Raw genomic sequence first — 26,755 nt, forward strand, 5'->3', positions numbered from 1 at the left:
CAGGAAATGTATTTTTAGGGGTTAATAGCCTGCTTGCTCCAAAAATAATCTTTGCTGGTACTTTTACTCCACTCCAGCCCTTTATACCTCTTCACTTACTACTCTTCCATTCTATTTTCCTATTCTTTCTACCTTTCCTTATTCCACATCTTTTTTTTTTTTTTTCTTTTTCTTTGACTTTTTGGCTGTCTCACATGGGCTCTCAGCCAGCCAGTGGTATGAGTTAACCACATTCACCCCCATTGGTGGCACCTTTTGGCCCTGAGTCTGTGGTTTTTATGGTAGCTGAAAACTTGGTTGGGCTTCACATTCACCCATCCTTACAATATAAAAAAACAGCCCATTACTTTCAAGCCGAAGGTTCACCTTCTGCAAAGAATGTAAGATTGAATACCTTCTCTCCCACTTTTGTTCCTTTTCAGCTGCCTCAGAGTAGAAAGACCCCTTTCCCTTCCTTAGGAAGATCTGTTGTGCTATATTAGAAAGCCATCCTGCCTTTTAGAAAGAGACATTTTCTACGTGCCTTGAAAGTAGATTCACATTCTAGGCTGAGAAACGCCAAACAATTAATAGCCAGTTTTATTTCTTGCTGGGTCATGTAAAGAAATGACAACTGGACAAGGGGTCCAGCTCTTTTCAGTTCTTTTTTGTGACTCTGAGCAAAGCATTAACTGCTCTTTGTCTTATTTTTCCTTATTTGTAAGATGTGAATAAAAATATCTGCCTGTTGTACCCAGTAAGGCTTTTGTTACTTTAGAGGCATCATTATATTTTATAGTAAGTTTTGAAAAACAAACTATAGTGTTATATGAATGTTTTATTTTTATTTTGGATGAAACAAAATACAGATCTGAAAGTACTTATATTCTGAACCTATTCCTAAGCCTGGCAGTTATTGTTAATTTTTGGTTTTCTTTTTTAAAGATCAAATTATAAGATGCAGTTGTCAGGATTCATGAGTAAAAAGATAGTTTGATCATTTTATTATTTGGTAAATACTGGATTAAGCACAACCAAATACTTATGACCAATTTTTTTTTAATAATATTTTGTTATTATTTATTTCTTTGGTGAAAGTTTACAAAGCAAATTAGGTTCCCATCTGACAATTTCTACACAAGTTGTTCAGTGATATTAGTTACATTTTTAACAGTATGTCAACATGCATTTTCTCTAATTGTGTTTTGGTTGTTCTATTTCCAGTACTCTCTTTTCCCTGCCCCCTTATCTTCTTGTATCTGCTTTAGAGTATTTATTGACCTTTTGGTCTCATAGTTTTTTTTTAAATACAATTTTCTTTATTTTGTTTTTGTTGCTGAGAATATACACAACAAAACATACCAATTCAGCAGTTTCTATATGTACCATTTAATGACATTGATCACATTCTTTGAGTTGTATAACCATGCTCACTCACCTTTTCTGAGTTGTTCCTCCCCCATTAATATAAATTCACTGCCCACTAAGGTTCCTATCTAATCTTTCAAGTTGTTGTTTCAGTTAGATCCCATATAGACCGTTCTTAAAAGAGCATAATGCTCAAGGCAAGACATTTTTTGCTAGTTAAGCTAAACTATTGTTTGGTTTTAAGAAGACCACCGGGGTTATTTTTCGTTTAAGGTTTAAAGATTATCTCAGGGCAGTAGTTCAGAGGGTCATCCAACCTTTATGGCTACAGGAATTCTGGAGTCCATGAGAATCTGAAATTCTGTTCTGAATTTTCCTCTTTTTGATCAGATTCTTCTATGGAGTCTTTGATCAAAATGTTCAGTCATGGTAGCTGGGCACCATCCAGTTCTTCTGGTCTCATGGCAAAGGAGGCAGTTGTTCATGGTGGCAATTAGCCATGCATTCCACATCCTCCTTCTGTTCCTGTCTCTTCTTCTTCGTCTGTTGTTCCAGGTGAATAGAGGCCAATTGTTGTGCCTTGGATGGCCACTTGAAAGCTTTTAAGACCCCAGGCACTAAACATAGAACTAGGAGGTAGAACAAAAGCACTAAATATGTTTTAGGTCACTTAACTGGGATGTCCCACGAAACCATGACCCTAAGCCTCCCAATCAAGAAACCAAATCCCATGAGGTTTTTGATTATACATAAGCAGCCTCAACAGCTACTCTTCTGTTGTTGTTGTTAATATATCTGTCATACAACTTTTGTCAATTCAGTTTTTTACAAGTGTAGAACTTGCTGACAGCAATTACCATAATGGGCTCTGCAACCCTACCCTTAATTAATATATTTCCATCCCTGTTAATCCCCTTTTCCCCCTCCCTCCTGCCCCTGGTAACCACTAATAAGCTTTGTTCGCTTTACATTTGCCTTTTCTTGTATTTTTATGTAAGTGAAGTCATACAATATTGGTTCTTTTGTGATTGACTTGCTTCACTCAGCATAATGTCTTCCAGTTTTATCCCTATTATAGCATGTATTAAGACTTCATTTCTTCTTCCGGCTGAGTAGTATTCCATTGTATGTGTGTATCACATTTTGTTTATCCATTCATCTGTTAATGGGCATTTAGGTGGTTTTTAATGGAGCACCATACTCACGGATAATATTATTTATTTTGTGTACCAATCTGTTATTTCACTAAAAGGTGACCTCGGGGGATAGTTTTCATTCAAGGTTTAAAGAGTATCTCAGGATGATAGTCTCAGGGAATCCTCTATTCTTAACCAGTCCAGTAAGTCTGGACTCTTTAAGAGTTTGAGTTCTGTTCCGCATTTTTCTCCAGTCTATCAGGGTCCACGTATTGTGGCCCTGATCAAAATGTTCGGTAGTGGTAGCTGGGCATCATCTAGTTCTTCTTGTCTCAAGGTAGATGAGACCATGGCTCGTGTAGTCTGTTAGCCCTGTAGACTAGTTTCTCTCTGAGACTTTGGTTTCCTTGTTTCTTTTGCTCCTGACTAGTAGAGACCAGTAGTTGTATCTTAGATGGCTGCTCGCAAGCTTTTAAGACCCCTGATGCTACCCACCTCAGTAGGATGCAGAACATGAACTTTGTGAAATATAATGCCAATTGATTGAGTTGTCCCATGAGACTAAGGTTATGACCAGTTTTTTAAAGCACACTGAATAGTCACACAAGTAGCACTATAGGTATGTTTTGGGTTTTTTTTAAAGTCTTAATCTTAAAAACAATACTAATTTTCAGAGTTGAGTTATGCTCTTGGATAAGTTATTGCATGCTGTCCTGCTTTTAGAGTCATCCTTAAAACCTTGCAATTTATGTTTGTAATTTCTACTAGATCTTGCTCTGAGGCAGCAGTTTTCTTAAAAATAACCCGAGTGGGTTATTAGAGTTCTTATGTGACTCTATTTTCTCAGTTGTAGAGAAAAAAAACCTACAAAGATGGAAATGCATTCTAATTGATTAAATATTACTCTTTCTATTATTCTTAATGTGCTTTCGCTCTGATATTTTATTAGACAAAATAAATATGCTATCCTGAATTTTTCCTAAAATTTTCACAGATATACTTCAGATGGGGAACTTCATGGTAAAATATTAAAATCTTTGATACTGGGTGGCTGATTCACTCGTTAAATAGCCTGCTCCCTTAAGAATGTTTTCCTTCTTCACTCTGACCTTAATGTTTTGATTGCTTCTAAGCCATTTTCTGAGACTAAATATCGATGCCAAGTTTTAACAGGAATTTTGGAAGAGTTTGGCTGCTTTAAAAACTTCCTAGAAACCACTCAATAAATATGACTTAAGAGCTTTGCAGCAAATGATGCTACTGTTGTCCAGGCCTTGAGGCTGATGGTCCAACAAAATCCCTTTTGTCAACATATTTGTAGTTGGTTTGTCTGCTTACCATTAGGAATAAGCTAGGAAGCTCACTAATATTGTTATTTTCATTTAAATTTTCAAGTTTGGTAGTTTTGTGTGTGTGTGTGTGTGTGTGTGTGTGTGTGTGTGTGTTTTAACAAAGGCTCTTGCTTACAAGCTTAGTCTAGAAAATATAATACTCATATCACTCTTCATGGCAAAACTAGTTTGTTTTCCCCCCTTTTTCTTTTAAAAAAGAAAGAAATACATATATATCCTGAGACTGAGATGATTCCAGTGACAGTGGACTAGGAAGGCCATGGGCTAGAAACTAGGAGGCTGCCATTTTAATGACTCTTATCCTCTAGCTTGCTATTCATTTAACCTTGAGCGTATCACTTGGCCTCTCTGACCTCAGGTTTCATACCTGTAAAATGTGGTTGGGCTAGATGTTTAATGTGTTTTTCTCTCTGGCTCAAATTTTGTGATTTTATGTATCAATTCTATATCAAAACTGAAATAACAAAAATGTAGATAGTATATTCTGGTGTTTCTAAACACCCATTTTTTAAATGTACTAGATTTTTTATTTACTTTGTTGCTGTCATTGCTGGGTTTTGTTTAATCATGAAATTCATACTGAGCCCGAGCCCAGCCAGAACTCTCAACCTGTTGTCTACTTGCTGCTAGATCTGTCCATTCTGCCCTGTTGCTGGTCCTTTTCTAATCTCCATTCAGGTGCATTTAAGAATAATCAAAGCTCAGTGAAATTTGAACATTCTGAGCAGTTACTGTAGATGCATATAGGGAGACCATTTTGATTCCAGAAGAAGCAAACGGCTTGAAGAAGCTAGGTGCAGTGAGGCTTATTTAGAGAAGAGGAGGGAGACATACAGAAGATCAACCATTGACTAATCTTAACATGATTGATTGAACCCTGCCCTCCCGCTTTTATTGAGATCAATGGATATTAGTTTACAAGATGGTCTCTGCCCCTCCACCCAGCCATATCTTTTGAAATTCAAGTTCAGTAAGCCTGGCTTGGAACAGGAAAGAGGATTTGCAACTTTGGGTGAAAGAAAAACAAACCACAGATTCATTTTGGTCAGGGATTACTTTAAAGTGAATATTTGGTTTCATGAGTAAGAAAACCCCAAAATCAAAGCAAGATACCTGCTATCAATTTCTCTCTTTCACACTATCTATTCAACAAAATTTTTTGAATATTCACTGTGTGCCAGACAGTGCGGTAGGCACTGAGAGTATAAAGATAAACCAGTCATGATAGTTATTTGAGATATCTGCAAAAACAAGGCGTCATCTGTAAGACTGAGTGAATCTGGTGTAGCAGGAATAGCAGACACTCTGCTAACATTGACGCTGTTGGGAAAGTGTAATTAAAAACAAAATCTTCCAACCCAGGAAACCTCTCCACAAAGGTGCAAGAGAAAGAAAACAATATTATTACTGAGTATGTATTAAACCAGAATGTGATGCATAATGCTAAAGAGATTACAAAGACAGAAAGGAATCTTCCTCTTTTATTAGCTAAGTGGATACAACCCATTGCATGCATATTTTCAAGATCAGTTTTCTATTATCTTTTTGACCAGAGAAGTTGGTTTGAAAGTGGGAGTCCAGTGCCACCTGAATGAAGTTAAGCTCATCTTCTCCCAGGAAGCTGGGATGATTACATTTCAAAAGAAATGGCTCCCAGGTTCTGGAGGAAACAGCTTAGATTTACATAATTTTCAAAGAGACATAGAAAGAAATCACAGTTAAAAGATTTCTAAAGTGAATGCTGAAAGAAAAGGGAGGGGGAAGTGTCTTCCCTTACTTTCAACAAGGAGAATTAAAACCTCTTATTTTTAATTTGTGTTTGCCCTTACAACATGTTATTTTTTTTAACAGTCAACAATCCTTGAGCCCATATTCAATAACAGTGTCAGGCGCCGTTCTAGACAATAAGAGTGTAGCAGTGACCACAACCATGTCCTGCCCCTTGGAGCTTACATTCTCCTGGGGGGAGATAAATAATAAACAACTGATAGTCAAGCAAATATGTAATAAGTTCAGTGGTAGAAGGTCTCTGGAGAAAAATAAAGCAGGGTGAAAGGGCTAGGGAGAACTGGGCAGGTTGCTATCTTATGATCAGGGAAAGGCATAAGCGTAAGGGAGACCCGAAGGAAGTAAGGGTGGGTCTGGGACAGGCCTGTGCTTGGCCTGTGCAGGGAACAAAGGCGCTACTGCTGTGGCTGGTACGCAGTGGTGAAGGAAGAGTAGTAGGAGATGAAATCAGAGGAATGGCACCGAGCCACATCATATAGGGCTTTTGAGGCCATTTTTAAAGTGAAATGGGAGCACACTGGAGAGTTTTAGAACAGGAGGAATGTAATCTATGTTTTAAATTGAAAAGAGATTGAAGGGGCAGGGCCAGTGGTGCAAGTAAGGAGGCCAGTTAGGAGATGATCCCAGTGAGAGACATGGTAGCTTGGTGCCGGGCAGTAGCAGTAGTTTGATTTTGCATACATTCTAAAGTTGGAAACAGTAGAATTTGCTGATGGAGTGATGCATGGCTGTAGGGTGGTAATGAAGGAGGGGAGGGAGACTAGAAGAAAAAGAGTGACTGCTGTTCTTCTCTCTCTCTTTTTTCTCCTGCCCCCAACCCCAGAGTGGGAAGAATGGAATTGCCATTTTCTCAGGTTGAGAAGATTGCAGAAGAGCAGATTTGGGAGTAGAGATGGCAATATTGGGAGATTAGTCTAGACCTAAAAGGGGCCCTGGCAGCGCAAAGATTAAGTGCTCAGCTGCTAACCTGCAAACCTGTGGGTTGGCAGTATCAAAAAATAAACAACTCAGGACCCCATTAATAGATTGCTGTGCAGCTGTAATAGACATTTTAAAGTTGGGCAGCACACTCATTTACACAGTAAATAAGTGCTTTAATTAATCAGGATTCTTAAAGTGCTTATATACAAAATTATCAGCAACTTTTGAACAAAATTTCTGATTGGTTGATGTTTATGTAACTTTGTTAAACAGTTTCAGGACAATCACAAGATCTGTGAGTCTTGGTCACAAGACTCCTAAAGCTTTGAAAACAGAATATGTTCATCGATCTTGAAAACAGGGTATGTTCATTAGTTTTGAAAACAGGGTGTTTATTAATTTTGATTGTTTTCTGAGTTTTAAGTGAAAGTTAGTGAATAACGAAACCAGCTTTTCTGGTTTCAGTAGGCCTAGTTACCTAGCTACGTTAAAAGGGTAGCTTATAGTGTAGCTAAAAGATGACCTTTAGTGTTATAAGAGAATTCTTTATGTTTCCATAATGCAAAACTTGTAATTTTTTGACAATGGTTCAAACGCACTGTCCACAGGAGAAAAGATCTGGCAATCTTTGCCTTAAAGATTACAGCCTCGGAAACCGTATGTTCTACTCTTGTCACATAGGGTCACTATGAGTTGGAATCTCGCGGGCACGCAACAACAACACTCTAGAGCTGCTAAGTTTGAGATGATACCTGTTGGACCTTTTAGTGCAGAGGTTGAGTAAAACAGTTGGATAATATGAGACGGAGTTCAGGGAAGATTTAACTTTGGGAATATAATATAATTATAAGAAAGTCCTTCATATACTAATACCATAACCCAAAAGATTATTGGAGAAAAAAATTGCGTCCATACACCACAGGTCAGCAGTGTTCACCTTTTTAAATGTGATTCATTCTGTCTCTCTGCCATCAGTTATTATTTGGTTCTTAGATTTTTTTTTTTCCCTTCTCCTTTCTTGAGTCTCATTTTCTCTCATTTCCTTTGCATGCCTTTTATATTAGAATTATGTTAGTCATTGGAGTACCTGGCTTGGTTTCAGGAATACAACGGTCATTACCATTTTGGCCTTTCCTCCCTATTTTCTTTGCCTCTGGCTGCAGTAACTTTTCATCATTAAAACATTTTAGCTGGGTTGCTTGAACACTTTCCAGTTTTGTGAAAATATAAAGCAAGTGGCTTGCTCCATGAAGGGTTCTGAGAATGTGGTTACAAAGAGCGATTGAACCGTAAGACAGAGGACTGATTCAGTGCCTTCTTCCTATTGTTGTTCTGTCCTCTTCACTTACAGTTTATAAACACTCTTTTCTTTGTTCTGAAAAACTTCTATAGATTTAAACCACTGTTTCTTTCTCCCTTCCTTTTATTAATAGTTGTATAAACTGTAAAGCACATTAATTCCATCTGTTAGTTTTTTTGTTGTAAATCCCATTACAGCTGATTTTTATATTCCATTTTTTTAATATATCAAATTCTCCCTTAATATTGGTATTATTTTGGAGGAGCGCTATTTTTACAGATCTTCCTTTTCAGTACAGGGAGAAAAGAGCTAAGGTCAGCCAGTCTGTCTGAGTGAAGCTAATTTGCTTCTCTCCCTAAAGAAAAAATGAGCATCAGCAGAAACTGCTGGTAGCACTCGGAATAGAGACTGTGGCACTCCAGACGCTGTGCTTAAGGGAAAACTTGAACCCCAGAGAAGAACCTCTTTTTAATACTTCCAAAACCTGTCCCAGGGTAGTTCAAATTCAGAATGGAGAAGCTAGAATCAAGTCAGATTTGAGGCCTATATTTATTTCTTTGAATAGATGAATACACTTAAATCAGAAATGGAATTCTCTGTGTTTAGAGAAATTCTAAGGTTGAACCAAGAAGTTTGCATAGTTACCGGAACCTTCCAACTTTGATATAGAGCATAATGATTGCTTAAATGACGTGCCTTCTGGATAAGTCATCTTATAAGAGCTTAGGAGCCTGATAGCAGTTAGTTAGTGCCTGAAGGATGGTAAATGTGGTCAGGATTGCGTGCTTCACGGACCTGTCTTTTCTCCTCTTCCCCTACTGACTTCCTTGAAAAACAGGACTGCAGGAACAGCAACTAACAAGCTGTGGTATGCCTGTCTAGCCCTGGTGACGCTCATCATGTATTCCATTGCCACGGGAGGCTTCATTTTGATGGCAGTGTTTTATACACAGAAAGAAGGCTGCATGGAAAACAAAGTTCTCCTAGGAATAAATGGAGGCCTGTGCCTGCTTATTTCATTGGTGGCCATTTCCCCCTGTGTTCAAAACCGTAAGTGTGGTTTTTTCCATTCTTTCTTATTTGCACTCTTCTCAGTATCTTTGAGCAAACCCAGCGTATCTCTCTTTGAAACAATGGTCAGTTCTTAACTTACTGTGGATAGGCCCGCAATAGGAAAGGTGGGGCTCATGCGGTCTCTTCTTCATCTTTCACACTTGAGCTGAGTGTTAGAGTCAGGCCACATGTCAGGAAACCCAAAAACCAAATCTACTGCTATTGAGTCAGTTCCACCCATAGCGACCCTAGAGGACAGAGTAGAACTGCCCCCATAGGATTTACAAGTCCTGCAAATCTTTATGGAAGCAGACTGCCACATCTTTCTCCCACCAAGTGGCTGGTGAGTTTGAACTGCTGACCTTTAAGTTGGCAGCTGAGTGCTTTAACCACGACACTACCAGGGATCCTGATTTACCGCAAGGGGCCTTTAAATGGAAAATGCTCTTGGTGTATATTAAAAATAGTTTTTGTGAGCTTCCCTATAACTTCTGTGTAAAAGTTGAATAAGAGTGTTCTCAGAGCTGTTTCTGATGTCATCCTTTACTCAAGGACTATGGACCAAAAAGAGTGGAGGGGTGGGAAGCGTGGTCTAGGAGTTAAGAAGCAGGAATCCGATCCCAGCTCAGCCAGCAGCTGGCTCCATGAGCTAACCTTCCTTAAAAAGCCAAGCCAAACCCATTGCCATCCAGTTGATTCCAACTCATAGTGACCCTATAGGACAGAGTAGAACGGCCCCATAGGGTTTCCAGGGAGCTCCTGGTAGATTTGAACTGTCAACCTTTTGGTTAACCACTGCGCCACTAAGGCACTAACCTCCCTTAGACCCAAGTTATTCCTCAATGAAGTCAACAGAAACATGTGAGCCTGACCTTGCTCCTGATTGTTTCAAAGCCAAAAGGAAGAGACAGTGGGATTTGAAAGTGCTTTAAAAAGGATCCCTGGTGGTGCAATGGTTAAGCACTTGTCTGCTAACCAAAAGGTCAGTGGTTTGAACCCCCCAGCTGCTCCGTGGAAGAAAGATGTGGCAGTCTGCTTCCATAAAGATTTATGGCTTTGGAAACCCTGTGGGTCAGTTCTACTCTTGTCCTATAGGGTTGATAGGAGTCGGAATTGACCGGACGGCGAGGGATTTATTGTTTGGTTTTTTTTGAAAGTATAGATGTGAATTGTCATTTATACACTACTTTGGATGTCTTAAGGCAGCTTGCTGTTGTTGGGGTTATAGAGACAGAGGTCCCTGGTCTAAGGTTTCCTATAGGTATCTTACTCTGCCAGTGATGAACATGCACATGGCATTCAGGTTTCTAGGTAGGAAAAGAAAAATATGGCCAGTAAACATATACCCCCTTGAATCCTTTCTAACATAAAGTGATTAAAAAAGGCAACTAGTGTTGAATAATTTTAAAAGTTAAGTTTTTCTGTACTAAAAATTTCAAATCTGATTTTAAAATTGAGAGTATATTCTCCCAATTCCTTTAATTGATCAATTAAGAATTTTTAAAAAGAAATTACTAATATTCAGATTAAAATCTCCTTTGGGTTAAAGCCTACCTTTTGAAATAGGTATAAGAATTTGGAAATATTTGGTTCAATGGCATTAGTTGCTAAGGCAAGTCTTATTCTCATGCCAAAGAGCAACATTTATAAAACGGTATATTTCCACATCTTGATTGGCAATATGGAGTCCCGGGGTGGTACAGACAGTTAAGCTTTTGGCTGCTAACCAAAAGGTTTGAATCTATCCAGAAACACCTTGGACAAAGATCTGGCCGTCTACTTCTGAAAGGTCATAGCCATTGAAAACCCTGTGGAGTGCAGTTCTCCTCTGAAACTCATGGGGTCACCATGAGTCAGAATCAACTTGACAGCAGTTGGCTTGGTTTGGTTTTTATTGGCAGTCATAATTTAATATTGGTGATTCTGTAAACAAATTTGATCAGAGGGAAGATTTGATAAAATGGGATCCTTTCATGTCAACAGGTTGAAAATTTCACCAAAAAAGAGAGAGAGAGAGAGAGGGATCCCCTTATCATATCCTTTACTTGGAAAGATCTGAACACTTGGTTTAATGTAAATGTTACAACTTTGAAGCCCTTCTCCTTATGGATGTTGAGCCCCATAGCTTTTTCTTTAGCCTAGACCAGCTCTGATATTTACTCAGTATTCCCCAGGGTTTTGTCCTTTGAAAAGTAAGAGCTTTTTTTTCCCCTGCCACGGACTGCACTGTAAGTGTCTGATGGCCTTGTAGAAACTGGAATCCATGCCCTATGAGACCTGTTCCTTGTGTTGACAAGTAATGCCGGTAACTTTTTTCTGAACTTGTGATTTAAGAACTAATGCTGTGAACCTCAGGAGGACTAGGCAGTATGTTTAAGTACAGCTATAGGCTTGAGAAGGTGTTGTAGGTGTTGATAAAATATTAGAATTTATGTCTAAAATAGCAGTGTTAGACTCAGTATATAACCCCTCCCCCGAAATTCTTTTTAGTTTTCTCAAAGAAACACATTAGGTACCTTTTTTCTTCACTTGAAAGGTGAGGGCTCAAGTTTAAGGAGAATCAGTGGGATGGGGTGTCTGATTATTTTTTGAGGCACATGCTTTCTTATCGTTGAAATGTCTCTTGTGTTTTACAGGACAGCCACACTCTGGGTTACTGCAGTCCGGGCTCATAAACTGCTATGTCACATATCTCACTTTTTCAGCTCTGTCCAGCAAACCCGTAGAATTCGGTAAGCTGGCCTTGTCAGGGAACATGTGTTTGTGGTGTGAACGTTCTCATTTGTGGAAGAAAGAGTATATATCTCTATAAGCTATTATTTAACTGTTGAGGTACAGCTTAATTTAAAATTAGAATTTCAGTGTAGATCTGGGATTAACCACTTCAGTCATGCCAAGCAGCCCCAGTTTTAAAATTTACTTATTCATAGTTAATGTGTTTGGCTACTAACCAAAAGGTTGGAGGTTCAAGTCCACCCAGAGGAGCCTCAGAAGAAAGGCCCGGCGATCTGCTTCTGAAAAAACCAGCCATTGAAAACTCTACGGAGCACAGTTGTACTCTGATACACATGGAGTCACCATGAGTTGAAGTTGACTCATTGGCAACTGGTTTATGTTTGGTGTCATGGACTGAATTGTGTCCCCCCAAAAATGTGTGTATCAGTTTGGCTGGGCCATGATTGCCAGTATTGTGTGTTTTTCCTCCATTTGTGATTGTAATTTTATGTGAAAGAGGATTAGGATGGTATTATAACATCCTTACTAAGGTCACATCCCTGATCCAGTGTAAAAGGAGTTTCCCTGGAGTCTGGCCTGCACCACCTTTTTTTTACAAGAGATGAAAGGGAAGCAAGCAGAGAGTTGGAGACCTCATACCACCAAGAAAGCAGTGCCGAGAGCAGAGGGCTTCCTTTGGACCCGGAGTCCCTGTGCCTGAGAATCTCCTCAACCAAGGGAAGACTGATGACAAGGACCTTCCTCCAGTGCTGACAGACAGAAAACCTCCCCCTGGAGCCAGTGCCTTGTATTGAGACTTCTAGCCTACTGGACTGTGAGAGAATAAACTTCTCTTTGTTAAAGCTGTCCACTTACGGTATTTCTGTTATAGCAACACTAGATAACTAAGACATTTGGATATATTCAATTTTGTATAAATTAAGTTAAATAAGCATAGTCTCTTCTTTAGAATTAAATCAGAATTAGTCAGCACAATAGAGTTGTTTTCCCCTTTTAAATTTAGAAAGCAAATACAAAGATAATTTTGAAAATTGCAGCATATACATGTACTATGTATGGATCTTGTCTATATAGCTATTTATAGTGGAAAGTGATATAATTAGAGGTATTCTACTAAATATAATCTACCTGGATTTCTTTCTTTCTTTTTTTTTTTAAGCCCTATCTTGAGTCTGTAAGTGTATTTAAATCTACCCTCTTTAAGACTCTTTATGACTTTTTATGTACTGCTGTCTGGTTTTGGTGAAAGAGTGTTTTTGGCTACAGTATTATTATTTTTAAATACAAGTAGTATTTAAAAACAGAAAAAAAATCTTATTTTCAATTTCAGGTGGTACTACTGAAATGGAAAAAATTCATATTTTGGCTAATGTTTTTAAGACATTTTTTATTGGGCTAAGAATAAAAATTCCTTAACCCATATCATAAACAGTCACATTTCAAGTGTGATTACCTGTGATAATTTTAGTCTAACTTCAAACACTGAGAAAGTACATGTTTGTAAAATGATTTCTAGACTGTTGTTCTATGTTGATGCTCCCTTATTTTTGGGCACAGTTGGCAACCACACCTACCTATGATGTTCAAAATTGAATACTGTATTAAATAAAAAGTAAGTGTGGTTTACCACTGATGGTAATATTATAGAAGTATTCATTATGTAGCCTCTCAAAAGAATTTTTCAAAAAATCCAGACCTCCTCAAGAGGTTCCTGTGTTACAGACTGAAGATATCATGGCCGTTATCCTGTCTGATTTCTTATCAGGGTTAGGAGGCTGTTTACCAGACCACTGTCTACTGCTGTTAGATGTGTGGTTGTTGATTAGCCTCACCACTTCTCCAGAGAGGATAAGACACAGAGGAAGTGCTCAATTATCTGCCCACTACTTCTCTGTCTCCAGAGGCTGCTGAATCAACTGAAAAATGGAGCTAACTTTTCTTTTTACTATTGTTTGAATAGTACTGAAAAAGAGCAAGAGAGCAAACTAGTTGGCCATCGATTCAACTCCATGAAGACCCAATGTGCGTCAGAGTAGAGCTGTGCTCCATAGGGTTTTCAGTGGCTGATTTTTCCAAAGTAGATTGTCAGGACTTTCTTCCAAGGCACGTCTGGGTGGACTTGAACCTCTGACCTTTCAGTTCGCAGCTGAGCGCTTTAACAGTTTGTACTGCCCAGGGACTTCGAAAAAGAGCAAGACTCTAAGTGCTGGAACTGTAGGACCCTTTAGCTAAACTGGAATCCAAGGGCCTTGTTTTAAGAATGAGCCAATGTTGGGAAAGTGGTGCTTTGAAATCTACAGTAATCTGACCCACCAGAGCAATAGCAAAAATCTAGTCTGAGTCAAATATGACTGTAAAGTTCTCAGTGATCAATATTTGTTCTACTAAGGAGGTACACCAAAGCTGCATGAATTTTCCCAAAATGAATGCTTACGGGAGTTACAACAGAGTTTTCCAATTTGACGGTGAGTTCTTTATTTTTTCTTTAGTTCTGGATGAACATGGAAAGAATGTTACAATCTGTCTGCCTGACTTTGGTCAGGACCTGTACAGAGATGAGAACTTGGTTACTGGACTGGGTACCACCCTGCTGTTTGCATGTATCTTATATTCATGGTAAGTAATAGGAGTTATTTATGCAAACTTTAAAAGTACAAGTTTCCGTAGCTACAAAGCAGCAGAGCAAGTACCATCTGAGGGAGGGTAAAAATAGCCAGAAATAAAAAGGTAGAATTAACAGCATGAAATCTAGGTGTCAGGACTTCACTTACCTTACTTGTATTTATATGGGTAAGTAAAAGATTTCTATGGTGATGTTGCAGCTGCATTGCCTAACACCCTCTAAACGACGGTTTGAGTAATAGTTGCTAAAGCATTATTGGAGGGCGGGAGAGCACACAATGAGGAAGGGATCATGTGTGCCAGAATGTTTTGGCAGCATTCCAATCCAAGGGAAATAGCATTTGTTCTGCTGTAGATGGAAAGAGTACAAAGCACCATATACACCGTCATTTTATGCACAGTCCAGGAAAGACAGGAAATGTCCCTTTTCTTTTATGTTCAAACCCATGATGCTGGTGTTAAACAGGCGAGGCAGCTCCTCCCGCAGTAGGTGTGATATATAAGCAGACTGCATTTCAGATGCTTATTAGGGTGTGGTGGTGATGGTTTATTCCATCTTAAAAATATAAAAGATTGCTAAAGGGAGAATAGAGAAAGGAGAATGGTTGGTTACTTAATCTGGGTACATATTTCGCTGATAATTAAGTTTCCTTTTGACAATAACCTTTTCACATTTAGGTTTTCTGTGTTTTGTTTGCTACATTTCAGTGTGTAAAAAAATCTACTTGTCATAGGCACATTATAATCTCCCTTTTTCTGAAACTAAACAATCCTAGTGGTGATAGCTTATATAAATAAAATGTCTTTCTGAATATTTTGACATTCTCATACAGCTTCCAACACCTCCTAGTGCCGGAAAGAGACCAACAATGGCGTATGTGTTTTAGAGATGGGAGAGCTGAGTTTTTTAAAATGCTTGCTCGTGTTGCAGGTTGTTGTTAAGATGACTTTTATTTAACACTGATTCTGGACGTGTTCATGACTTAGCGACAGATTCTCCTTGTTGCTTCGGGAGAGACCGTGGTGACCACTTTCTGGCCTTTCATTTTTATTATTTCCATAAATACTCACTGAGTACCTACTATATATGAAGTACTATGTATGAAGCCATGGATGGGATTCAGGACCCATATCAGGCTCGAGTCAATGAATATTTTCAGAGAAACTATAAAGCCACCAAAAATTTGAATCGAGATTCTCAGCTCTTCCTTTCTTGAGTAAGCTTTTTCTTCCTAAATCTTTTATTGTTAGGCTTCAGAGAGAAGTGGCAGCAAACATAGGCTAATCTCACGATTTTGTCATTTAGTTTTGTTCTGTATTAACCTGGGAAAATGTTTGTAAATCAAGTGAGGAAAAAGTAGCTTACCAAACTGTACATGTGGGGATATTACATTTTAAAAACAAAATGTGTTTATATTAGAAAAAAATCCTGGAAGGGGATAACCAAAATTTTAATAGTGGTGATATTAGGGATAGCTTATATTTCCCCCTTGTTTTTCCATTCTTTGTAACTTTTTTAAATGTACAATGAACTTGCTTTTCTTTTGTTTTGTTTTTATGTTACTTTTATTATCAGAAAAAATAGTGAAGGTATATGATGGCGTAAAATCGTGTTTTAGGGGGTTGCTGGATGACCAACAGTACATGAAAAAATTTTTTTTTGTCCCTCAGATAAAATAGAGTTCACATTTGTTTATAGACTCATAAGTTGAAAAGATGGCAAAAATCCACTCGGTGTACTGTGCAGAATTGCCACACGTGGAGTTATCTTACAGCGTGGAGTTTTCACCCTAGAGATTTTTACTATTTCTAGCAGGTGTAAGAAAATCACCTTCTTTGAGTGAGATATGACAAATACAATGTTGTTCCTTTCAGAATTCAGAGGCACCATAGTGTAGCTTGGCAGAGTCTAGTCTGGCGTTCCCAAAAGCTGTCAATTTTCAAAGTTGACAGCTGCTGCTTAAAATCTGTCTAAATGCCAGTAATACACGTTGTTATTGAATGTTGGTAATTAAGCTACAGAACTGTGGTGCCCAATGGAATAAGGAGATACAAAACAGTAGCTCGCACAAAATGGAGGTAAAGAATGAGCAGTTTACTCCTCCATGGGATGTTTCTGTAACACTCAGGCATGAACGTGGTGACTGGCAGTTTATTCCTCCCAGGAGTTAGTGGAAGAGGCCATGCCGGGGGAATGGGTAATTAATGTTTGCCGTAATTATCTGCTGCAGCTCCAGGAGTCAGCTTTGAGAGCTTTATGAACAAATTGTCTTCGAGTTCAGAGGAAAGCAAGTTCAGGCTTAGTAGGCTCTTGAAAAAAGGGGAATGCTGCTAGCGATGGGAGTCAGCCCTGTTAGGATGTTTTCCAGTCATGACTTCTTCCAGCATTAAGTTTTTCTCCCAGACTTGGAGGAGTAAAAGCATGGAAGGTGTTACTAAAAAAAAGTTGCAGCATCTGAGTGGGAACTGCCATTTGAACATGGTTGTAGAATTATCTAGAACTCTTAATAGAAATTGCAGGAAGCCAGAAGACTACATGTAGAGGAACCAAACCCCAAACCAAACCCACTGCCATTAAGTAGATTCCAACTCATAGCAACCCTGTAGGGTTTCCAACGCCGTGAATCTCTATGGAAGCAGACTGCCACATCTTTCTCCTGTGGAGCTGCTGGTGGTTTCGAACCGCCAACCTTTCAGTTAGAAGTCGATTACTTTAACCACTGCGCCACCAGGGCTGCTTGCATGTAGAGGAAAGGGAGAAGAAATCATGCGTCCCTCCCCCATTTTTTTTTTTTTAAATAATATTTTATTGTGCTTTCGGTGAAGGTTTACATAGCAGTTTAGGCTCTAATTCAACAATTTCTATACAAGTTGTTCGGTGACATTGGTTACAGTCTTTATAACGCGTGAACATTCTCATTATTTCCATTCTGGTTGTTCTGTTTCTATTAATCTAGTTTCCCTGCCCCCTTACGTTCTCATCATTGTTTTAAAAGTAATTGTTGACCATTTGGTCTCATATAGGTGATTTTTTAAACGAGTATAGTACTTACTGGTGATGTTAATTATTTTTTAGCCAATTTGTTATTTAGCTATAAGGGGACCTCAAGGGTTAGTTTTGGTTCAAGGTTTGAAGAATATGTCAAGGCAGTAGTCTTAGGAGTCCTCCAGTCTCAACCTGTCCAGTAAGTCTGTTTTTTTTTTTTTTAATGAATTTGAGGTCTGTTCTTCATTTTTCTCCCATTCTATCAGGGCCTATCTTTTGTGGCCCTGATTAGAAGGAATGGTAGTGGTAGCGAGGCATCATCTAGTTATTCTGGTCTCAGGGTAGATGAGGCTGTGGTTTATATAGACTTTCAGTCCTGTAGACTAGTTTCTTCGTTGAATCTTTGGTAGAAATCATGCATTTTCAACGAAAGCCCAAGCTTGCCTAGGGTTGTCTTTTTTGTAAGGCAATGGAAGGCTCATTGAGCTCTCCTCTTACCTCTCTGTAGTGCCATCCCTCCCAGCTTACCCTCCCCACACACACACTTGTTTAGGGGCTCTCACGATGACCCACATCTTCTGTCTCTGGCTGTCTGTCCTGAGTCCTGTTTCTGGACACTCTTAGTACATTTTTACTCTGTCTCAGCTTGGAAGAAGGCTTCAGCCAAAACCCTACTCACTGGTTTTTCAGAAAGGCAGCACTTTCTCCAGAACCCCGTTCATTGCTCCCAGGAGTTATTACTCCACAGCTTATTTCTCCTCACTGTGAAGGAGCAGGCCCTCATCTTGCCTCAGTTGCAGGTGATCCCTGATGGCTCGTTATGTAGGCTGACCGCCTATTCCCCTCTTAAGTCTGGATCCTTGCTGTGACAAGCCTCAGCCTCCACCAGAAATTCCTTAATTCCCTCCTTGCCTCTAGATTTTGACTGAAATTATGATTCTGTTGGCTTCAATTTCAAACTCTCAATCTGGAAAGGACCCCGGAGTCAATCATGTTCAATCTCCTCATTGTACACATGAGGTAACTGAGGCTTGGAACCCTTTGCCTTAGTCCTCCACCCCCAATTCCAGGAAACCTTTACTTGAGTCTCCTTTACTGGAATATTTGGAGAGACAGGTTGATGTTGTTTTTTTCTGAGGTGACTTGGAAGTCAGGTTCTTCCCTGAGGTGGAAGGATAAGCTGGGTGACTTGTATAATTACAGCATTAGGAGGCATTTGTGCTGTAAAGTGTCCCCTGGCTATTTCAGTTTTAGCTATGCTTAAAACAAAAAATAATTATTGTTTAAGCTTTATAGAATAATGTCCTTTTGAATACAAAATTGGAAAAATTAAGAATCTTAATTAAGTGTCAATTTGCTAGTTCCAGATGGAACATTCACAGTGATACGGAAGGCCATGTGGAAATAGGTACAAGGTTGGTATGATGACATTGGAGAGAAGATTAGCTGAAACTGAGAAAAGTTGGCAAATCACGGGAGGGGTATTTATTCTTTTGATGTGTTCTGGGCCTGCTACTTTTATGTAAGAAAATAGGGAGGAGGACTTTGTGTCTTTATTAAATCCTGCCACTCCCTAACCTGCCATTGGGAAATCTTCATGACTCTGCATCCGGGGATATGTTGTGTCCCCCACCCCTACGCCACTCACATAGGACTGTGGTCCCATTTGGGAGCCTCAAGTCAGGTTGCATATGGCAATGAGAACATGATTAAATTTCATCACACAAAAGCTGGGAGCAGTCATGGGCCTGTCCTGTAAGTTTGTTGGGGGTGGGGTGAGGAGGTGGTGGTATAGAATCTATGGTCTCCAACAGGAAAGTTTGGATGTGTTCTTTAGATATTTTCTGTGATCCAGGGGACTTCAGCCAGCTCTGAAAGCGTTGGAAGCAGGTGTGTAGGGCACCTGCATTGTGAATTATGCTGCCAATATGGAAGGGGTTCTGAGCACTGTTGTGGTTCCTGGGTGTTGGTGGGGGAAGGGCAGATGTTGTTTTGGTTGTCACAGTGTTGGCATTTAGTGAGTGGGGCAGACATACTCAACACGCTGCAGTGTGTTAGACATCCTAGCACAGTGAAGTACTGTCTCAACCAAATGCTACTAGTCTCCATCTACCCACACCACTGCCCCCACGCCCACCCTCAGGAAATAGTGGGTTAAAATTACACATACCTTAGTCCTGGAAGAGAAGAGGTTAATGGATGACCTGGAAATTGTTTTATAGCAACTTATGTTGTACTGACCAAACAGATGGGGTGGAGTAATAGCCAGAATGCAGATAATAACAATTTTATAAGCTAAAGGGCTTGTAAACATAATACAGTGAAAACCATGAGAGCCAGAACTCACGGGACTGCCTTGTTTTTCCAGTCTTGCAGGTTTGCCACCTTTGACAGGGCGCAGTCTTACAACTGTTCTGTCACTGGAAAGTATTTGTGTTTTCCTTCTCTAGCAGGTTTCTACCTTACACCGGTTCCAGCTTCTGCAGGTTTTACTGTATTTTGTTGATAATTTTAAGTAGAATGTTAGTTGGGGAAAGGCCATGACTGAATAAAGACCTTATCTTAAGGTAACATCTATTTGTAGCAGTCATATTGTCACCAGTGATGAGCTGAATATATAGACATTTTTAGAAGTAAAAACCAATCCTCACCGTTAGTGCTCAGTGATGGTTGGAATAGAGTGGCAAAGGTGCCAGAGTGAAAAGCAATAATGAAATATCTTCTAGATGAAAATTTCAGGTATTATTTTTCAAAAATTAAAAATTATACTTTTTTTTTCTTAAATGAAAACTATACACTGTACTCCTCATGCGTCTGTCAGTTTGTCGTACTGTGGTGGTTGTGTGTTGCTGTGATACTGGAAGCTATGCCACTGATACTTCAAATACCAGCAGGGTCACCCATGGTGGACAGGTTTCAGCAGAGCTTCCAGAATAAGACGGACTAGGAAGAAGGAGCTGGTGGTCTACTTCTCAAAAAATTGGCCCGTGAAAACCTTATGAATAGCAGTGGAACATTGTCTCCTGTAGTGCTGGAAGATGAGCCCCTCAGGTTGGAAGACACTCAGAATATAACTGGGGAAGAGCTTCCTCCTGAAAGTAGAGTCGACCTTGATGATGTGGATGGAGTCAAGCTTTCAGGACCTTCATTTGCTGATATGGCACCAGTCAAAATGAGAAGAAACAGCTGCAAATATCCATTAATAATCAGAATATGGAATGTACGAAGTGTGAATCCAGGAAAATTGGAAGTCCTCAGAAATGAAATGGACTGCATAAAGATTGATATCCTAGGCATTAGTGAGCTGAAATGGACTGGTATTGGCAATTTTGAATCAGACAGCCATATGGTCTGCTATACCAGCAATGACAAATTGAGGAGGAATGGCATCACATTCATCATCAAAACGAACATCTGAAGATCTATCCTGAAGTACAGCACTGTCAATGATAGGATAATATCCATACACCTACAAGGAAGACCAGTTAATGCAGCTATTATTCAAATTTACGCAGCAACGGCTAATGCCAAAGATGAGGATATTGAAGATTTTTACCAACTTCTGCAGTCTGAAATTGATCAAACATGCAATCAAATGCATTGATAATTACTGGTGATTGGAATGTGAAAGTTGGAAACAAAGAAGGATCAGTAGTTGGAGAATATGGCCTTGGTGAATGCCAGAGATTGCATGGTAGAATTTTGCTAGATCAATGACTTCTTCAGTGGAAGTATCATTTTTCAACAATATAAACAACGACTGTTCACAAGGACCTGACCAGATGGGATACACAGGAATCAAAATTGACTACATCTGTGGGAAACAGATGATGGATAAGCTCAGTATCATCAGTCAAAACAAGGCCAGACACTGACTGTGGGGAACAGACCATCCGTTGCTTATATGCAAGTTCAAGTTGAAGCTGAAGAAAATTAGAGCTACCCCTCGAGAGTATATCTCACCTGAATTTAAAGACCATCTCAAAACAGATTTGATGCATTGAACACTTAATGACTGAAGACCAGATGAGTTGTGGAAGGACACCATACATGAAGAAAGCAAGAGGTTATTAAAAATACAGAAAGAAAGAAAAGACCAAAATGGATGTCAGGAGAGGCTCTGAAACTTTCTCTTGAATGTTGAGTAGCTGAAGCAAAAGGAAGAAATGATGAAGTAAAAGAGCGCAACAGAAGATTTCAAAGGGATGCGAGAGAAGACAAAGTAGCGTATTATGATGAAATGTGCAAAGACCTGGAACTAGAAAACTGAAAGGAAATAACAAACTCAGCATTTCTTAAGCTGAAAGAACTGAAGAAAAAATTCAAGACTGGCATTGCAGTATTGACATTTCCTTTAGGGAAAATATCGAACAGCACAGGAAGCATTAAAAGAAGATGGAAGGGATACACAAAGTTACTGTACCAAGAAGAATTGGTCGACATTCAACCATCTCAGGAGGTAGCATATGATCAAGAACCAGTGATACTGAAGGAAGAAGTCCAAGCTGTACTGCAGGGAATGTCAAAAAATAAGGTTCCAGAAATTGACGCAACACCAATTAAGGTGTATCAACAACTGGATGCAGTGCTGGAGGTGCTTACTTGTCTATGTCAAAAAATTTAGAAAACAGCTACCTGGCCAACTGACCGGAAGAGGTTCGTATTTGTGCCCATTCCAAAGAAAGGTGATCCAACAGAATTGGAAATTATCAAACAGTATCATTAATATCACACACAAGTAAAATTTTGCTGAAGATAATTGTCTTAGTCATCTAGTGCTGCTCTAACAGAAATACCACAAGTGATGGCTTTAACAAAGAAAAGTTTATTCTCTCACAGTCCAGTAGGCTACAAGTCCAAATTCAGGGCTTCAGCTCCAGGAGAAGGCTTTCTCTCTTTGCCGGCTCTGGAGAAGGTCCTTGTGATGCATCAGTCTTCCCTTGGTCTGGGAGCATCTCAGTGCAGGAACCTCAGGTCCAAAGGACGCGCTCTGTTCCCAGCACTGCTTTCTTGCTGGTTTGAGGTTCCTATGTGTCTCTGCTTGCTTCTCTTTTTTATCTGTCAAAAGAGATTGGCTTAAGAGGCAGGGCCAAGATGGCAGAGTAGTCAGATGCTTCCAGTGGACCCTCTTACAACAAAGACCCAAAAAAACAAGTGAGTTGATTATATATGACAATCTAGGAGCCCTGAACATTAAGGCAAAGTTGAGGAACTGGACTGAGTGGCAGGGGGAAGAAGAGACAGTTCGGAAGCAGTGAGGAGGTGCCAGATGTGACCTGGCGAGAGCCTGAGCCCTACAGACCTGATCAGCTTGGGCGTGAGCGGTGAGGCAGGCAAGCAGCGTGCTCTGGAGGCACATTTTCTGCGCCAGGAGAGACCCAGCTGCTGAGAGTCTACTCGGCTGCACAGAACCAGTGAGAAGCAGCCCCCGATCACCGAAAGATAAGTATTTGCTTCCGGCCTACTGCACAGATCAAAAACACCCCCCTCAGGGAAAAACCTCTCTCCCATTTACCTCCCTACTCCCTGCTCTACACTGGATCCCAGATCGGCTTCAGCAATTACCAAGTCCTCTGGGCCAGAAGTAGGATCCATCACACACCCTGAGCCATTCTCCCGGCCTTGGAGAGTGAACAAATTATCAAACGGGAAAAAATAAACTGCTGGCTCCCCTAAGCCAGGAACTCAGGGTAGGCACAGCTCCTTTGCTTAAACTCAGGCATAAGGGAGCCACAGACTTAGAGTACCTTTCTCCCTGCATAGACTTGTGTGGGCCCATTTCAACAGTGTAGGCCCTCATTACCACGGTACAACAGGGTGTATACCTGAAGTCTAACTTCAACTGTTTCAGCTGTGAAGTGGCAGGTTTGTGACATTTGACTTTGCTCTGCCCATTAAGCAGGGTCTTCACCTACCCACATAAGGGGCCTGAGAACTGGTGGCTCCACCCACGCCACCTAGCCACCTGCGATAGGGGCCCAAGAATAAAAGGTGCCCCCGAGTCCTTACAGCCAACAGCACTGGGTGCTCATAGTCTGGCTGCAAAACCCACCCACCTATGCGCTCTAGGGAGCAGGGACATGCCTTGCTCCTGGACACTCGGGGGCAGCCGTCAGCCCCCTGCCTTGCTCAGAGTTTGCCCCCCTGTTGCAGCCAGATGCCTGTGCCTACACCAATCATACATGCCTGTCTAGGACTGTAGGTGAGAGCCTACACCACACACTTGGTGGCTGTCTACCTGGGCACCTGAGCTGAATCCATACAGGAGGAGTGGGCAGACTCCTCAGCTCACATACCTAGTAACAGATCTAACTACCAGGTGACAGGACATTGGAGCTTCATAGTTGCCAGTAATCAAACTAGCTCACATGAGCAGCCTATTTGGGCATATCAAAACAAAACAAGAAGCTAGGACACAGCAAGCAAACATAAAATAAATATAATAACTTATTGATGGCTCGGAGACAATGGTCAATATCAAATCACATAAAGAGGCAGTCCATGATGGCTTCAGCAAGCTCCCAAAATAAAGAATCTAGAAATTTTCCAGAGGAGGAAATTTCTTGGAATTACCGGAGGCAGAATACAAAAGATTAATATACAGAACTCTTCAAGAAATTAGGAAGGAGATTAATCAAAACGCAGAACACGCAATAGAGGAAATTAAAAAGATTAGAGAAGAGCATAATGACAAATTTAACAGGCTGCAAGAATCCATAGAGAGCAATCAAATACAGATTAACAATAAAATGTCAGACAACTCAATAGAAAGTCATCGGAGCAGAATTGAGGCAATGGAAGTCAGAATTAGTGAGATTGAAGATGAAGCACTTGACACCAACTAATTTGAGGAAAAGTCAGATAAAAGGACTAAAAAAACAAAGAAGACCTAAGAATTATGTGGGATTCTATGAAGAGGAATAACCTACGAGTGATTTGAGTACCAGAACAGGGGGAATAACAGAAAATACAGAGAGAATTGTTGAAGATTTGTTGGCAGAAAACTTCCGTGATATCGTGAAAGATGAGAAGATATCTGTCCAGGATGCTTATTGACCCCAGATAAGGTAGATCCCAAGAGAAAGTCAGCAAGACATATTATAATCATACTTGCAAAAACCAAAGATAAAGAGAGAATTTAAGAGTGGCTAGGGATAAACAAAAAGTCATCTACAAAGGAGAGTCAGTAAGAATAAGCTCGGACTACTCAGTGGAAACCATGCAGACAAGAAGGCAGTTGGATGACATATATAAAGCCTTGAATGAAAAAAATTGCCAGCCAAGAATTACATATCCAGCAAAACTGTCTCTTAAATATGATGGTGAAATTAGGGCATTTCCAGATCAACAGAAGCTTAGGGAATTTGCAAAAACCAAACCAAAATTACCAGAAATACTAAAGAGAGTCCTCCGGTTAGAAAATCAATAACATCAGATGACAACCCAAGACTAGAACACAGGACACAGCAATCAGATATCAACCCAGATAGGGAAGTGACAAAAATAAACCAAAGCTAAAACACTGAAAATAGGGAAACAGATGTCAATATGTAAAAGATGACAACATTAAAACAAAAGAGGGGCTTAAAAAATGTAGACATAGATTTTTCATATGGAGAGGAAGTCAAGGAGATACAAAGAAATGAAAGACTGGTATAAACCCAGAAAACAGGGATAAATATTAAGGTAACCACAAAAGAAACTAACAATCCTACAAGTCAAAATAAAAAAAACTAGAAAAATATAAAGACTCAGCAAATACAAAATCAACAACAATGAAGAAGATGAAACACATAAAGAAAAATGACTCAGCACAGAAAATTAAGTGGAACAAAGAAACTGTGAGCAGCACACAAAAAAGACATCAAAATGAGAGCACTAAACTCACACCTATCAATAATTATGCTGAATGTAAATGGACTAAATGCACCAATAAAGAGACAGAGAGTGGCAGATTGGATAAAAAAAACACGATCTGTTTATATGCTGCCTACAAGAGACACACCTTAGGCTTAAAGACACAAACTAAAACTCAAAGGATGGAAAAAACTATATCAAGCAAACAACACTCAAAACAGAGCAGAAGTGGCAATATTAATCTCTGACAAAAGAGACTTTAAAGTAAGATCCACCACAAAGGATAAGGAAGGACACTGTATAATGGTTAAAGAGTCAATACACCAGGAGGACATAACTATAATAAATATTTACGCACCCAACGACAGGGCTCCAAAATACATAAAACAAACTCTGACAGCATTGAAAAGAGAGATAGGCAGCTCCACAATAGTAGTTGGAGACTTCAACACACTACTTTCGGTGAAGGGCAAAACATACAGAAAGAAGCTCAACAAAGACATGGAAGAGCTAAATGCTACAAGCAACCAACTTGATCTCATAGACATATACCAAACACTCTACCCAACAGCAGCCAAGTATACTTTCTTTTCCAGTGCACACAGAACATTCTCCAGAATAGACCACATATTAGGCCATAAAGCAAGCGTTAACAAAAGCCAAAGCATCGAAATATTACAAAGCACCTTTTCTGACCATAAAGCCATAAAAGCAGAAAGCAATAACAGAAAAAGCAAGGAAAAAAAATCAAACATGTGGAAATTGAACAACACCTTGCTCAAAAACTACTGGGTTATAGAAGAAATTAAGGATGGAATAAAGAAATTTATAGAATCAAACGAGAATGAAAACACATCCGACCAGAACTTTTGGGACACAGCAAAAACAGTGTTCAGTTTATAGCAATAAATGCACATATCAAAAAAGAAGAAAGGGCTATAATCCAAACATTAACCCTACAACAGGAACGAGTAGAAAGAGAGCAGCAAAAGAAGCCCTCAGGCGCCAGAAGAAGGAAATAATAATTACAGCGGAATTAAATGAAACAGAGAATAGAAAAACAATTGAAAGAGTTAACGAGACCAAAAGCTGGTTCTCTGAAAAGATCAACAAAATTGATAAAACCATTGGCCAAACTGACAAAAGAAAAACAGGAGAGGAAGCAGATAACCTGTATAAGAAATGAGACCCAACTGCAATTAAAAGAATCGTAACCGAATACTATGAAAAACTGTACTCTAACAAATGTGAAAACCTAGAGGAAATGGACAAATTTCTAGAAACTCACTACCTACCTAAACTAACACAAACAGAGGTATGACAACTAAATAAACCCATAACAAAAGAAGAGATTGAAAAGGTAGTTAAAAAACTCCTAATAAAAAAAAGCCCTAGTCCGGATGGCTTCACTGGAGAATTCTATCAAACTTTCAGAGAAGAGTCAACACCACTACTACTAAAGGTATTTCAGAGCATAGAAAAGGATGGATTACACCCAAACTCATTCTGTGAAGCCAGCATAACCCTGATACCAAAACCAGGTAAAGATAGCACAAAAAAAGAAAATTACAGACCAATATCCCTCATGAACATTGACGCAAAAATTCTCAACAAAATTCTAGCCAATAGAATTCAGCAACATATCAAAAAAATAATT

At 39.5% G+C, this 26,755-nt stretch overlaps 1 protein-coding gene across 2 annotated transcripts in view; it reads left to right on the plus strand.

Moving 5' to 3' along the window:
• Nucleotides 1-26,755, plus strand: part of SERINC5 (serine incorporator 5) — a 126,789-nt gene that overhangs the window by 80,345 nt on the left and 19,689 nt on the right. For both annotated transcript variants that reach the window (XM_023729468.1, XM_023729469.1), the window contains exons 6-8: nucleotides 8,683-8,894; nucleotides 11,534-11,629; nucleotides 14,123-14,249. In XM_023729468.1, coding sequence (XP_023585236.1) covers nucleotides 8,683-8,894; nucleotides 11,534-11,629; nucleotides 14,123-14,249 — 435 coding nt within the window. The remainder of the gene's footprint in view (nucleotides 1-8,682; nucleotides 8,895-11,533; nucleotides 11,630-14,122; nucleotides 14,250-26,755) is intronic.

The sequence above is a fragment of the Trichechus manatus genome, unplaced genomic scaffold (assembly GCF_000243295.1).
Source record: "Trichechus manatus latirostris isolate Lorelei unplaced genomic scaffold, TriManLat1.0 scaffold00029, whole genome shotgun sequence".
In the NCBI taxonomy this organism is placed as follows: domain Eukaryota; kingdom Metazoa; phylum Chordata; class Mammalia; order Sirenia; family Trichechidae; genus Trichechus; species Trichechus manatus.